General features: G+C 42.1%; 2 protein-coding genes across 4 annotated transcripts; one reads left to right on the forward strand and one right to left on the reverse strand.

Moving 5' to 3' along the window:
* The first annotated feature begins 963 nt into the window (after positions 1-963).
* On the forward strand, positions 964-4,070 carry LOC137595375 (bcl-2-like protein 1). 3 transcript variants are annotated; one of them, XM_068315436.1, is made up of 3 exons: positions 964-1,075; positions 1,630-2,250; positions 2,975-4,069. In XM_068315436.1, exons 2-3 carry the CDS (start codon positions 1,753-1,755, stop codon positions 3,113-3,115), a joined length of 639 nt encoding a protein of 212 aa, XP_068171537.1. In that variant the 5' UTR covers positions 964-1,075; positions 1,630-1,752; the 3' UTR covers positions 3,116-4,069. The 3 variants fall into 3 exon arrangements, with proteins under 3 accessions (XP_068171537.1, XP_068171538.1, XP_068171539.1); XM_068315437.1 differs by having other exon boundaries at positions 979-1,075; positions 1,598-2,250; XM_068315438.1 differs by lacking the exon at positions 964-1,075 and having other exon boundaries at positions 1,728-2,250; positions 2,975-4,070.
* Positions 4,071-7,768: 3,698 nt separating this feature from the next.
* Positions 7,769-11,269, reverse strand: gata1a (GATA binding protein 1a). Its single transcript, XM_068316153.1, has 6 exons — positions 11,117-11,269; positions 9,755-9,995; positions 9,161-9,670; positions 8,674-8,819; positions 8,415-8,540; positions 7,769-8,330 (listed from the first exon to the last, which is right to left on the reverse strand). The coding sequence occupies exons 2-6, from the start codon at positions 9,966-9,968 to the stop codon at positions 8,043-8,045; spliced, it is 1,284 nt and encodes a 427-aa protein (XP_068172254.1). The 5' UTR covers positions 9,969-9,995; positions 11,117-11,269; the 3' UTR covers positions 7,769-8,042.
* Between the last annotated feature and the right edge of the window lie 3,501 nt (positions 11,270-14,770).

A 14,770-nucleotide genomic window follows, 5' to 3' on the forward strand; every position in this document is an offset into this window, starting at 1 on the left:
GGATCTCCTCCCAGATCTGGACCAGGGCAACAGTGAGCTCCTGGACAGTCAGAGGAGCAACCTGGCAGTGCCGTATGGACCTAAACATAACGCCCCAGAGGTGTTCCATTGGGTTTAGGTCAGGTGAACGTGGGGGCCAGTCAATGGTATCAATTCCTTCATCCTCCAGGAACTGCCTGCAGACTCTAGCCACCTGTCTCCTGGAATCTCCCCATGCTCTTGAGACTATGCTGGGAGACACAGCAAACCTTCTTGCAATGGCACGTATTGCCATCCCAGAGAAGTTGGACTACTTATGCAACCTCTGTAGCGTCCGGGTACCACACCATGCTTTCAACAGAGATGTTTATGCAAGCCAAATAAAAAACTACAGCAGTAGAAAGTCAGTCATTAAAAAATCAGCCAAAAGAGATGAGAAGGGGGAAAAAAAGTGTCGGTGACCTCAACCTGGAAAACCATTCCTGTTTTGGGGACCGTCTCATTGTTGCCCCTCTGATGCACCTGTTTTTGATTTCATTAACAACAAAGCAGCTGAAAATGATTAACAGCCCCCTCTGCTACTTAACTGACCAGATCAATATCCCAGAAGTTTGACTGATAAGTTGCTATACCCTGATTAAAAAGTGTTCCTCTAATTTTTGAGAGCAGTGTAAATATGTTGGTTTTTAACAACTCTAGTTGCATTATGTTCAGATGGCAACTGTAAGTTTTTCTTTGTGATGGGAAACCCTGTTACTTCAACCTACACATGACAATAAACGCTTTGAATCCTTTGATTCTTTGATTCATTTGAACCCTAAACTTGAAGTACTAAATAAGCACTACGACACCGACACAGGCTTTCCAATGGTTTGGCTTTCATTCCACGGATCCTTCGTATCCGGTCTGCCGCAGACGCTGATTGGTCCAACGCCAGAAGGAGGCGGGATTTACAGCTTTTACAGTAGCGGAATTGGCCAACCTCCAGCGTGCATCACTCTTCAGGCCACCGAGTCTGCAGCTGCAGAAATGTCCATATTGCCTTCGTGTTCGCAACTCTCTTCGTAGCTGCTTTCTCAGACGTTAGACGGCTGCGGTAAGTAAAACTCTCGGAAAATGTTTCGTCACATTAGCACTGTGGTTGTAGTTTGTCATGCTTTTTTAATACGTTTCCTACTGTTTACAAACAGCTAGTTAGCACACAAAGCTAAAACTAGCAGTGTCTGCGTTGCAGCCAGAGATGTCAGCGGGGATAGATTGGCATCTTGACGCATTTATTTGGCTTGATTTGCCGTAATATCGTAGCGACTTCACTCCGCTGGCTTTAGCCGTGCAATGTGTATGGGGCTGCTGTTAGGCTAACGTTTGCTAACGCATGTTAACGTCAAATGTTTGTTTCAGTTTTCCATAGCATTATTTTAATTTTTGTGCACCGTTCCTCTTATCCCCTAGTTTTCATTCATTCTGTGCAACAGCAGGAAATGAAGCTACCAGCATTAGAAGTGAACATTTTACGCACAGCTAATGTGTGCTCATGCAGCAGATAGTTCTAAATAGTCTCTAATTAAACTGTATTGACCAGCAATTATATCACTAATATATTAATGGTTGCTTACAGGAATTAAAGTCTCATATTCTGTATGGTTGCAGGATGCTATTTCTGGCTGCACCATCGAGGTACAGAGACTCTGACTGACACACCGAGGAATGACTGGTGAAGCCATGACATCTGATTAGACCACATCTGTGTTGGAGGTTCATCGTGTGGGAATAATGTCGTACACTAACAGAGATCTGGTGGAGTTCTTTGTTTGCCACAAACTGTCTCTGAACAACTATCCAACCTCTGTGCTGAGGCCAGAGGATGAGGAAGACAAACCCAACTCTGCTGCCAGAAATGGCTTGCTGGTCAATGCCGATCAGCCGGGGACACCTTCATATCCAAGCGCCAACCTAGAAGCCGTTCAGGCAGCTCTTAGGGACTCAGCAGAGGAGTTTGAACTGCTCTTCACACAAGCATTTAGCAATCTTTCCTCACAGCTCAACATCACTCCTGAAACGGCCTACAATAGCTTTAAAAGTGTGATGGATGAGGTGTTCCAGGATGGAGTCAACTGGGGACGTATAGTGGGCCTGTTTGCCTTTGGTGGTGTGCTATGTGTAGACTGTGTGGAGAAGGATACGAGTGAGCTGGTTCCCCGCATTGCAGACTGGATGACCACGTATCTGGATGAGCACATTAGTCCATGGATCCAGAGCCAAGGAGGATGGGTGAGTTGGGATGGGGTGAAGTTTTAATCACATTTTTAGGGTTTCAGAAATCCCTGGTGACTTGTTCCTTGACATGAAATGGTTCCATGAAGGGGACATGGTGTAAGTGTTTATATTTAGGGGAAAAGAAAAGAGCCCTGCTGTTGTATCAGAACTTGATACCTTTGGTTGAAAAGCGTTGACTACTTTTTTTAAATGACACAAACCACATCATTACCTAAAGCTTCCCATGCTACTCCTGCAGCATAGTGGAATTTTCTGGCCTTTATTTTAAGACACTAGACACAAGACCATTGGATTTCAAATTGTTTTTTAGGATAAATATTCCCTGATTTCCTTGATTTGCTCCACTGCAAACTAAGTTTTTTTGTAACAATTTTGTAGGAGAGGTTGACATTCTTGTTTCTTTTTATTAATTTATTTTTTGCAGTATTTAAATATTAGAAAAAATTTTAAATTTAACCGAATATATCCAGACATGCAATGGCAATTGTTTATGAAAGACTAAACAGATTTACATCTTCTTTACTTGCATATTCAATGTAGTTAGAGGGGTTTAAAAGTAGCTCTTGTGCTGCATTGGAAAATTCAAACATGTAATTTTGTTATTTTTCAAAGCTTTTATTTTTAGATTTTAAATGGTGGTGTTCATGTAATATAGATTTTTAAAAATTAACAGCATTTTTCTAATAACTAATTTCCTTTTATCTTTTTGTGCTTCCAGGACAGCTTTGCTGACGTTTTTGGAAGAGATGCTGCTGCAGAGGCGAGGAGGTCTCAGGAGACTCTGGGTCGATGGCTGCTGGTCGGGGTGGCGCTGCTAACGGGAGTGGCGGTCGGCGTTCTCCTCGCCAAGAAACAATGAAGGTGCTGCGTCTCTCGTCCATCGCGGCACACCCCGCGTTATGCCAACAAAGATGAAACTAAATCATTGATGTTTACAAAAAGCCCGGTCTACTTGTGCACTGACAGGAAGCTGATTGGCTAAAGCAGATTGTGGGCATATCCAGAAATATGTAGCTCGATGAGCTGCTTTACTTCTCAACCCGCTTTGTCTCGTGTCTTTTTTTTTTTTTTTTTTTAAATAGTTTTTTCAGTTATTCAGAGATGTCAATTCTCCAGACTGGAAATGCTTTAAAGGAACCCGATAAGCTAAGAGACATTGAAAGAGATGCAGCTGGTTTGATGAGGCTGTTTATTTTTTATCCTTTTTTTTTTTGTGCGTGTGTGTGTTATCCAAGGACCAATAAATTACTACTTACAAACTGACAGCTGACAAGATTCATTTGATTCATTTGAATTCGAGTTATTTTTCTTTTTCACTGTGTGATGTGCAGCTCCTTTTTTTTTTTTTTTTTTTTTTGATGTATTGAGATTTTAGGCATGCTTCAACAAATAAAGATATTTATGTTTTTCTTGTGTCTTTGTTTTGTTGGGTTTACAGATGGTTGTATACAGTCTGAGAAATTATACTGTTTCAAGATGTCTTGCGTTCTTGGGACTCTCAAATGTTCTTATGAAGGCTCCAGTCTTCGCTGCCCGTATCTCACATCTATTCAGCGAGCTCAAATTTAATAGCATGAAGTGAGACAAAATGTAGTTTTTTCATTATTAACCTCAAAAGGAGAACATTGTGAGGCCTTATTGTCCTGCCTGTTCTCAAAACAGATGTATGACCAAGTTATTTTAAGCAGAGATGACTACCCTCTTCATACTAACTCCAAACCACAAATTTATTTAAATGCTGCTGTAGATCTGTGATGAAACAAAGTCCCTGTATAGTAAACATTTAACAGTGTTGGGAAGTGAAAACACATGGAAATAAACTATTTTAGCTTTAGTGTGAGATCAACCACATTAATATTTGTGATGTTTCAAGCTGTCAAATCACTTTTAGGCCATGTTTGGTTTAGTAAAAACAGACTTTGGTTTGTTAGTTGCATCTTATTTTAGAAGTTACTCAGTTGAATTAAAAGACTGAAGTATGCATTAACACCACCTGCACTCTGGTGTGTGGGAAACATCAGATGGAGACCCCAAAAATGGCTTATTTTAGCATTTTGGTTTATGTGTGACTATACATAAAAAGTAGGATAGTCTGGATCACAGTTGAATTTTTATTGATAATTTTTATATAGATTCATTATAATTTAGATGAAATACACATTTTCATTGATTTTATTTTACAAAAAGATTTTTTAAAACTAATGTTATATTTAGACAATCTAGATTTCTCCAGAAAGTAGCTTTGCTGTTGTTGGTCTTCCAGTGTCGAATACAACGGATAATCTAATCGATGCTTTTGAGGCATCAATTGTTATCAAAAGGCTGACATATGCAACAAATGAAAACTAAAATCAATGCAGTCAGACTGCAACATCCCGTGACACCCCTGAACGCAAAATTTTACCCTGACCTACTTTCAGAGTAATAGGTCAGGGTGAATCAAAGCATAGGTAGATCAAATCAGTAGCTTTGATCTATGGTCTTACGCTGGCCTTCTCCTTCGTCTTTCTATCTTACCCGGTCTTACAAAAGTCGAAATTTAACCTTGACCTAGTTTTCTCAAGGTCAAGGTCATCATCTCATCTTTATCTCCTTTGCCACCCGAGTAATGTGATTTTTGTTTCATCTTTCTATCTGCAACGGTTGCGGAGATATTTGGTGGACGTACTAACGGACAAACGGTCTAATAAATGAATGCTGACAATTACAATACATTACCGCTTTGAAGCGGGATGTAATAATACATAAGTTATACCAAAACAATTTTAGGGGATGAAGGAGATAATGAAATATTGTGCATAATGGATACATAAAAGTCTATTTTACCAGATGAATTGCTCTCATTCTTATTTTTATTGTAAGGAATTCATGCAAATATTTCTGAATTCACAGCTGCGTGCTTTATGCCGTCTTTAATCATTGTGTCGGCGTTGTAGCGTTGAAGCCTCCTAAATTCATATTCAGATCATCTCCATTATAAAAGGTGACAGGAATGAATATGACAACATGAACCACACACACACACACATACACACACACACACACACACACACACACACACACACACACACACACACAGAGAGAGAGAGACACACACACACAAACACATACACATATGCGTGTTATCGCTAAACTGCAGCGTTCACGGTTTTACATCCTGTGACAGTTTGTGTGTGTGTGTGTGTGTGTGTGTGTGTGTGTGTGTGTGTGTGTGTGTGTGTGTGTGTGTGTGTGTGTGTGTGTGTGTGTGCGTGTGTTTGTAGAAGCTGCAGTTGTTGTTCTGATCTTTAGGGGGCGCCCGTGCACCACACTTTTTCAAAACCGTGCTCCATACATGAAGCTTTAGCAGCTTCCTTTATTTAAATATTATTCTCCCTCTGAATATTGTAGTACAGTAAAATTACATAATTCTGTTGGTCAGAAATTAGTCTTCTTTCTCCTTAAAAATGGCCAACATCTGACGTTGCACACAACCCAAAGACAAATTGGCCCAAAGGAGGTTAAAATGCATTTTACAGGCTCACCGGGGTGCCAGTGATAAAACAACCCATGAAATAACAAATAACCTCTTTTATTATTTCTGCCATAACTATTGATATATTGTACAAGTCTGCAGGATAAAACAGACTTAATGGGAAGGGAGAGACACTGAGGGAGCGGAGTGAGAAGGCCACTAACGGATGGCCTTGTGAGCGGGCCTGTGGTTGCTAATCTATCCCTGGCATTTGTTGCCATTTCCCCAGAGCAGAGCTGGCAGCTGCTGCAGATAAACAGCAGATAGAGACAGTTAAGGAAAAGAGTATAAATGATGGATGTGCTTGCCAAACCATCTCAATTCTTCATTCTTCATCTCTTTTTGTGGCACTTATTTTTCTTGTGTGCGTTTGACTAACTCTGATTATTGTTTAGGAGGGAACCTTCAGCTAAATGTGGAAAGTGGATCCATATAGAATTTCCTTATTACATTCCCTTATTATTGCAGTCCTGGATTAGAGCTGGTTTATCATCAAAACACATGAAGGTGTGTCTGTGTGTTATGCACTGTCACGAGTGTGTGGTGTGCACAGATGTACACAGGAACCTACCCTTGAAGGTGAAACCAAATACGTAAATGAAATTCCAATTCCTCCTATGGGTCTACAGGAAAACAGCACAGGTGTGATTTTTCTCTGGTGAGTCTAAAGTGAGGCGTTCAAGGGTGAAATGTCAGGTTATGATAATGGACCGGATTCATTTGACCCGAGCGTAACACGCTCATTCTGAAACCTTTCCGTACTACAGACGACACCGATGATATGGCTTTTTCTGGTGTCGGGTGTGAAGTGCATTCGGCGCCCCCCGCTGACTAACTGACAGGGAGTGTGTGAGCAGCAGCTCCGGCAGCAGGTGAATGGTTTGAGGTCTGTGACCTCGGTGATAACATATCAGTCAATACACAGTCATGAGTGAGCAACTCCTGCCCTACTGCTCAGCATACAGGAACTGTGCTGCTCGTGCACGCCCTGCACCACTGCCTGAGTGACACCAGTGTATGAAGAGCAACAATTATGTGTGTTTTGCATTTAAATATTTGAAATTATCCTTTTTTCTCAGCATGTTTTGTCATCAAACTTCCTGTTAAAAGTCAAATTTAATCTGAGCCAATTTCACACGCCTGATCAATATTTAACCTCAGTTCAAGGAATGGGATTATCTGTGTGTAAACAATCACAGTAGGCCAGAAATGCATTCCTTTTAAGTGATGACACCGACATAGAAATTGTAAAGACTTTGCAATGTCAAAATCAGTTTTTGTTATGTTTCAAAACCACAACGCTTTATTTTCTTCATTATTTTTTGGTTTAAAACATTTTACAAAACAGATTTTGAAGCGTAACTTTGCATGGGAATTGACAAACACACTTCAGAATAGTACAGGTCAGTTCATTTACATTTAACTTTCTGCTTCAATCTTGCACACAACCTATGACCAGCCACTCATTTTGTAGTCTTATGTGTGGAAGTTATATGCATGAAAATGAGCATTCATTGATCAGTAAAAACAAACAAACAGGACAAAAGTTGTGTATGTGTGTGTATGTGTGTTTCTTCATTGCTCAAACACACACACACACACACACACACACACACACACACACACACAGGCACACACACTTTTCGAGATATGAAACCATGCTGCAAGTGTTGCACTTTAGCTAAACGTCTGTCACTTTGCAGGATGGATAATTTGCATGCATGCACATTTACGCCGTCCAGCGTGGCTGCTGTCTGCACAATGAGCCCAGTGTACCTGAGCAGGTACAGCGAGGAGGCGGCACTGTAGAGCTGAATGGACAAACTGTGTATTCAAATGACATTGAAAGCAGACGCTGTCATAACGCCGACACATTAATTATTATTTCTATATAAAGTTTGAGCGTGGCCTTACTGCAAACACAAAACGCTAAACCAAAGTGTAATTTAATGTTGTGACTAACAGGAGAGGAATTAAGACTCGGATACTGCAGCTGCATCAGATTTGAGTTTGTATTTACAGTTGAAACAATTCTTTTATGTGATTAAACCAGTAACTACACACACAGATTAGAAATACCCCCCAAAATAAACATAAACCATCTTGAATTTTTTTTTTTTTCCACGACATCTCTTGTAGAAGCACATATTTACACACACACACATAAATAACTGGCAAAGCAAAGCAGGCTTACAGATTCCTAAATACACACACAGACACACACACACACACACACACACACACACAGCTCCCAGGTGTGTGTTTGGTGACTTCACACCAGCGTGGGCACCATGCTGGTGTTTAGGTGGTGTGTGTAGTTCAGGGAGGCGGAGGGATGCAGGGGTGACGGCGTGGGGATGAGGTGAGGCGTGTGGCTGTAGGTGAGGAGGGTCCCGGAGCTCAGGGCGAAGGGGCTGCTGTTGATGTCCAGCGGGGCCGGCTGGGGCCCCTCTGAGAAGGGCTCGAATACGGCCGCCTTTTTGCTCTTCTTGTTCTTGCTGGACACTTTTCGGTTGCGCGTTTGGATGCCGTCCTTTTTCATGGTGAGGGGGCGATTGATCTATGGAGGGGGGGGGGAGACAGAGTATGTGAGATTTTACAGCTACAGGAAGTAGTCATGACTTTCCTCCTGCTTGGGCCTCACGTTGTGTAGTTTATAGTAGAGCCCACACGCGTTACACACGGGCTCGCCGTTGGCGTTGCGCCTCCACAACTTGGTGGTGCTGGTGTGACAGTTGGCGCACAGAGTGCCGGCCCGCTTGCTGACGATCTGAGTCACAGAAAAAAAAAGAAGTGATTACGCATTTCAAACTATTTTGGATATTTATTGATCATTTCCCGAGTGATCTTTCTGATCAGCCAATCAGAACGCGTTCTGCTGCTGCGTCCACGCCATTCCATACCAGTCTCTTTTTGGGTCGGATCAGCGGTCGGTTCTGGCCATTCATCTTGTGGTAGAGTCCACAGGCGTTACACAGGTAGTGTCCAGTCCCGTCCCGGCGCCACAGGGGGGTCGCTGTGGCCCCACAGTTCACACACTCTCTGGCCTCTGAGCGAAACCAGCAGGGATGTTGTGAGAACACGTAGAGCGTTTTGTTTTTGAAATTAAACCGTTTTTATCACGTGTTGTGATGGATTTAAAAGTTGAGATTGAATATTTATTCATGATCTTTTATTTTTAATTATTTATTTGTTTATTTAGCACCATGTAAGGTCATGTGATACACCTGAAATTACAGAACAGCCACAAATCGGACCTTGTGGTGAGAGCTGCTGTATTCAAGGTTCAATTTCAGTCAAACTTTTAAGAGTGTCCTCTTCTCATCTAATAAAATTACAGAATTATCAACATAAAATCAGATAAATTGCTCAATCCTGATGTATTCTCACCTGGAGTGGATATTCGTATCTTATTGTGGAGTTTCGGGGAGAATGAGGGGTTCATCCAGGACCCGGGGCCTGGGTGGAGGCCAGTAGAGTTGTAGTCCTGTGGCCCCGTCATGTAGGAGCTGTAGGGGCCCATCATGTGTGGGTGGGAGTGGGATGACGGGGTGTAAAGACACCCAGTAGCAGGGGTCAGGTTCAGGAAGCTGCTGCTGGCCCCCAAGGCCCCCAGTGGGCTCAGGCGCTCGGCCTTTAATGCCTCCTGCAGCTGCGGGCTGTCTCTGCCCTCCCTGCCCGGAGACGAGTATCCATCTCTGGAGTTGGTGAAGGAGGAGGTGATGCTGGGGGTGTAGAGGGAAGAGGGGGTGTGCGGGTGCAGCAGGGTCTTGTTGAGGGGGCTGCTGCTCCAGGTGGAGACCGCAGGGGCGTTGTACGGAGAGCTCAGGGAGGGATTTCCCAGCCCGTCCAGCAGCTGGAAGCTGCTGAGGAGACCCGGAGAGCTGAACACCTGACGGACTGAAGAAGATAGGAGGAGAAAAAAAATCAGATGATTTCAGAGGGAGGACAGATGGATGGATTTGATGGAGTAGGAGCACCAACCTGAGCTGTGTCTGTAAGACGCCGGCGATCGGGTGTGGCTCGGGTTGGAGAAGAAGGAGGGCAGGCTAGCGAGCTCCGGGTCCTGGCTGGAGAAGAAGGCCTCCCCTTCTTCTCCTGGAGGCAGCAGGCCGGATTCAGGGGAGAAGCCGGCCAGAGGATCTGAGCTGAGCAGGGCTGGAGACACCCACTGGGACGGCTCTGAAGAATCATCCATGTTGATAGAAGAAACCTCGACCTGCAGCTTTACCACAGTAACCAGTCCTTTTGAGACTTGTGTCAAATGCATCATCAACAAAGGCTGAAGGCTTGCATTTGGAATGTCTTGGATAAACTAATTTGACTTTAACTGAAGCATCTATGCCACAAAAACATCCTAACCTGAAGGTCAGGGAAACGGTCTCCTATTTTAAAGTTATTTTTGTTGGAAAAGGCAAATGTGATCATCACCAAACATTTAGGAGGTTGCCTTTCTACAATAGGTGTGCCAGCTACAGGAATACAGGAAATAATTCCTCAGGGACGCCTCAGAGGGTGAACGGTACAACACCCCAGCTAAAAAAGAAAACAGCCAAATCCTAATTCCTTTTCTGATTCCATTGAAGTATAATCTGGGTCGTGATAGAGCTTTAAAAACGTCAAATCTTTCAATACAAGCAGAAATGACTGCTTTAGGAAACTGAGTCAGAATTTCATCAACAGACAAGACCGATCTGGAGCTTTATCTTTAGAGGAAAGAGAAGAGGCCGATAGCGTTTGATAAAGTCTGAGAAAATCTGATAGACCACATTATTATGGTGCTAAATATATCCACACAGCGATAAAACCTGGCCCTAATCTCATCTGATTAATAGAAATCTGCCAACCAAGCATGAAAACACAGGAGAGTCAAAACACAGAGAGACGTGCTGCTGAAATTAGATTTTAATGAGATATTAACGTGCAACAAAGATCACATTGAGGTAGGTTTAATTATTTTAACTGAACAATCTTTCACATAAACTTTCTTAATTAGCTGGAGGATTAGTTATTACCTCACTGATAGATTAGTAAGTTTAAATATGGTGCAGTTATTTTATAAATTCATAATTTGTGACAAAGGATTCATTTCACCTCTATGTGCTTAACGCAAAATTATTTTATTAAATTGCATAATATATATATATATATATTAAACCCTTAAAACGGAAAATCACAAAAATCAGTCTTCACTTTTCACACATCTACAAGTCACAACAAATCAATCAATCGATCGATAAATGACCTGAGATGATATTTTAAATCGATGCAGTCGCTTTCACAGATATGAGCTGGATGTTGGTGATACCGGTTTGTATTGAAGAAGAAGAGGCAGGTGTTACCAACCTGAGTGGATGTCACTGGGGAGGAAGACGAGCAGGAAGTGTCAGGGTCAAAGTTATGTCTCCAGGAGGAAGGTGGAGCAGCTTATGAGTCGACCTCACTGCAGATCTGCGTCTCCAACCACCAACTAAGTTCATGGCTGAGTGACGGTCGGTGGGAGGGGTTGGGACAACTTTTTTGAAAGACACACCTCTTTGGCCCCGAGAGGAAAAATTTGTGACGTGACATAAATGTAATTTATCTACAGATGGTGAGAAAAAAAGAAAAAAAAAGTCTTTTCAAAGGAGTTTCAAAGATGGCGGGAAGGATGAAGGTGTCGCCTTCTACACCTGGTTCCTCTTTCTTCACGACCGCTTGTGCTGTTAAAATATATCTGATGATTTCCACAGAGAAGGCCCCACATTTAAAACACATACAAGCAGAAAACTAAAATCAAATTATTAAGATGATTTTTTTAAAAATGCATTTTATCCCTGTTGGATGTATGAAGACGAGCTGCTGCCAGCAGGACAGTGAACTTGCATAATGCTTTTTTTGTCTGTTGATGGAATGAGCGTACGGCCCCTGATAAGGCAGGTCTCCCACAGAAAAGAGTTGACAGACATTTAAACAAAGAAAATATAAAATGCAAAGAGTTAATTTCTTTGTGGTCCAGGCAAAGCTAAGCGTGGAGCACAGTAATGCAAATCGGAGAAAAAGAGCTGCAATCATGGGGGAGAGATACGAGCTGGACGCGACCCGGTGGCTCACAAGCCCCACGCTGTCCGGCTCATTTGGTAGTCAAAGTAGCTCACCGACTTTCCTCCCTCATGTTCCCGGACAGTTTTCAGGGAAATCAGGGGAGAAAACTGTTAGAAAAAAGTGTGCTTTTTTTTTTTTTTTTTTAAGTGCAACACTGGACTTTTGATGATATTTCATTGTTGTTGTTTTTTTAAATCTGGCGATAGAGATGGGTCAAAACAGATTATCTGTGATCAAGATTATCTCATCATATTCAAGCAATACAACACAATAATAATATTTGACAAATACTGTAATCACATTATCGTTCATACATGTTTTTGTGTTTGTTGTTTTGTAACGATGACGTTTTTTATTTGCGTTCAAAGAATGAACATTTTTAATGCGGTTAACAATTGTATTTTCAGATCAGCATCATAATTTCAGTTCAAAAAATTTGCAATCGATTACCAATCATTGATTATATTTAAACACATATATTCTGCGTATTTACACTGTCAAAGGAATCGATTTTGAGTCATTCAAAAGACATTTGTAAAGTATTCATGACATTTGTAAAGTATTCATGTACATGTATCGTTATAAAAACTACCATGATGTTTCCTTTAACTAACTCATCCCTGCATAGACGTTTCTACAAGCCAGACTTGCAGAGGTCGCCTTCATAAGGTCAAAGGTCAGGACACACAGACTGAAGTATCCTTCTCATTAGGTTCAGACAGTTGCCTCAGAGACTGATGGTGAAGATGAAGATGAAGAATACTTTAATTATCCCAAAGGGAAATTATTTAACTGTGGGTGATGTGGACGATGTGCTTGATGAGAAGGATTATCCTACATTCATCAACACAAACTTTATATCTGGTTTTCAGCCCCATTTTGAGCGACTTCTTCTTCTCACTGACGAGGAAATGTGGTTGATGTTTTGACCAATTTTGTTTTCTGCAGCCTAAAATGGACGGGCTATTCAAAGGACGCAGAAAACCACAGGGGAAATATGGAAGATTTGGGCATCCGTCCATCCATCCATCCATTCATCCATTCATCCATCGCAGTTGGCTATGGTCAAGAGGAGGGGAACACCCTGGATGGGACGCTCATTGTGGGAGATGTTTGAGCAATCATGATATAATTACATTAGTAACATGACTTATAATGTCTTAATAGGATGAAGACCTAGTGCATGCTGGGTAGGCTCCAGCTTCCCACCATCCAATGGAACAAACGCATCTTGATGCTAATCAAAAGTTAACTTTGGTGCTGAATTGGGATCCGGATGCTGGATCCCGGCGGCGTCTGGTTTATTCTATCAGGGACGGGGGCAGAATGAGCTGAACCGGTCCTTGTTGGTACGCCTGAATGAGAGGAGAGAGAGAGAGAGCGAAATGAGGTCTCGGCGGCGAGCACAGCTGGGCGGGGCTGTGGCTGCCGCTGCTGTACGAGTGGAGCTGCTCTGCTCTGATAAGAAGCTATCAAGATGAAAGGAGGAGGCCAAAAGTTACAGGACGGCCGCTCACTGTCATACAGCAGCAGAGATGCACGCAGACCTACAGGACATTGCAGCATGTCTGTGGTTGTAGGCCTGCAAACACACACACTTACACTAAAACACACTCAGACACACAAGTCTTGCTCTATTGACAGTATCTACGTACAAGCAGGTGGAGCTGGGACTGGACTGGTCGGACAGTTGAGCGGATCGGTTGTCGCTGAGTGACGGATGGTGTTGTGTGTCATCAGTGAACTTTGGGGACAGCTCACTAATTCCCCAGAAACAGTCTTCTGTGTAGGCGGTGGTCTTATCTCTGCCAAGCAGCGCTGCAGTAACATACCCTCTGCAGCCCTCTCCTTCTGTCTCACACACACAAACATACACACTCATGTCAATACACACACTGTCACCTCCTTAGTTGTTTAGTTTTACAAGTTTGCTTTTTTTTAATCCAGTGCATTTTTATTCAAGGAGTGTTAATGTGACTTCATTGCGATGCATGGTGTATCAGGCAGCGTGTGAGTGTGTGTCCACGCAATGACTAATGAAGTGAGTCGCTTCAGCACCCCAAGCTTGTCACCCCAACACTACTCACAAGTCACAGCTTTTCAACTGCTGAGTTTGTGCAATCTGAGGACACCAAGACACAGACATGACATCATTACCATGTCGTAATATATTTAATTATCATTGCAATTCATTTAGTTTAGGTCGTTTTTGGTTTTTCTGTAGGATTACTCCAAAGCTACATTCTACCTAAGGCCAGATTGGACAGACACTTCAGGTCAAGATGAAACGGGATCATTCATTTTCTGTAACCAAATCCTGTGTGGAGTGATGGAGGGCTCAAACCTGTCCCAGCCGACTTTAGTAGGGAGGTGGAGTGACCCTGGACAAAATTTCAGTTCACATCAGTCCATATAGAAATAAAAATGACCTGTGCTCACCAGTCCACCTGTATGGCTGGTCTTGCTGTGAGGTTCTGTTTGGATTTATGGTGAAGCCTTTTTAACTTTTTTTTTGTAATTTAACGGTAATAATAGATTTTGAATAAAAACAAGAAATGGGCATATTTAGGTCATCAGTAATTATGAGTGTGTGCAGTTTGATGCTGATTGAAAATAAAAAATCTGTATCCACCAGATTTAAATATGTTTGCCCAGATGATAAACTAAAGACTGAGTTTGTTTTGGACAAAGTTCAGTTGAATTAGCATATATTTATTCCATTAGTAGTGTTTTATTGATCATTGAAATATTTTTACTTAAAAGTGACCCACTTTGAATCATTATGAGTGTATGTTACGTTTTGTGTAACATTGCATGTTTTATATAAACAGATAATTTAGGTCAATTTTACACATTCTAGTAACCCTGGTGTTTCACGTGGTCCTTTCATGGAAAAAAACAAAACACACAACAGTT

This window comes from Antennarius striatus, chromosome 5, assembly GCF_040054535.1.
Source record: "Antennarius striatus isolate MH-2024 chromosome 5, ASM4005453v1, whole genome shotgun sequence".
In the NCBI taxonomy this organism is placed as follows: Eukaryota; Metazoa; Chordata; class Actinopteri; order Lophiiformes; family Antennariidae; genus Antennarius; species Antennarius striatus.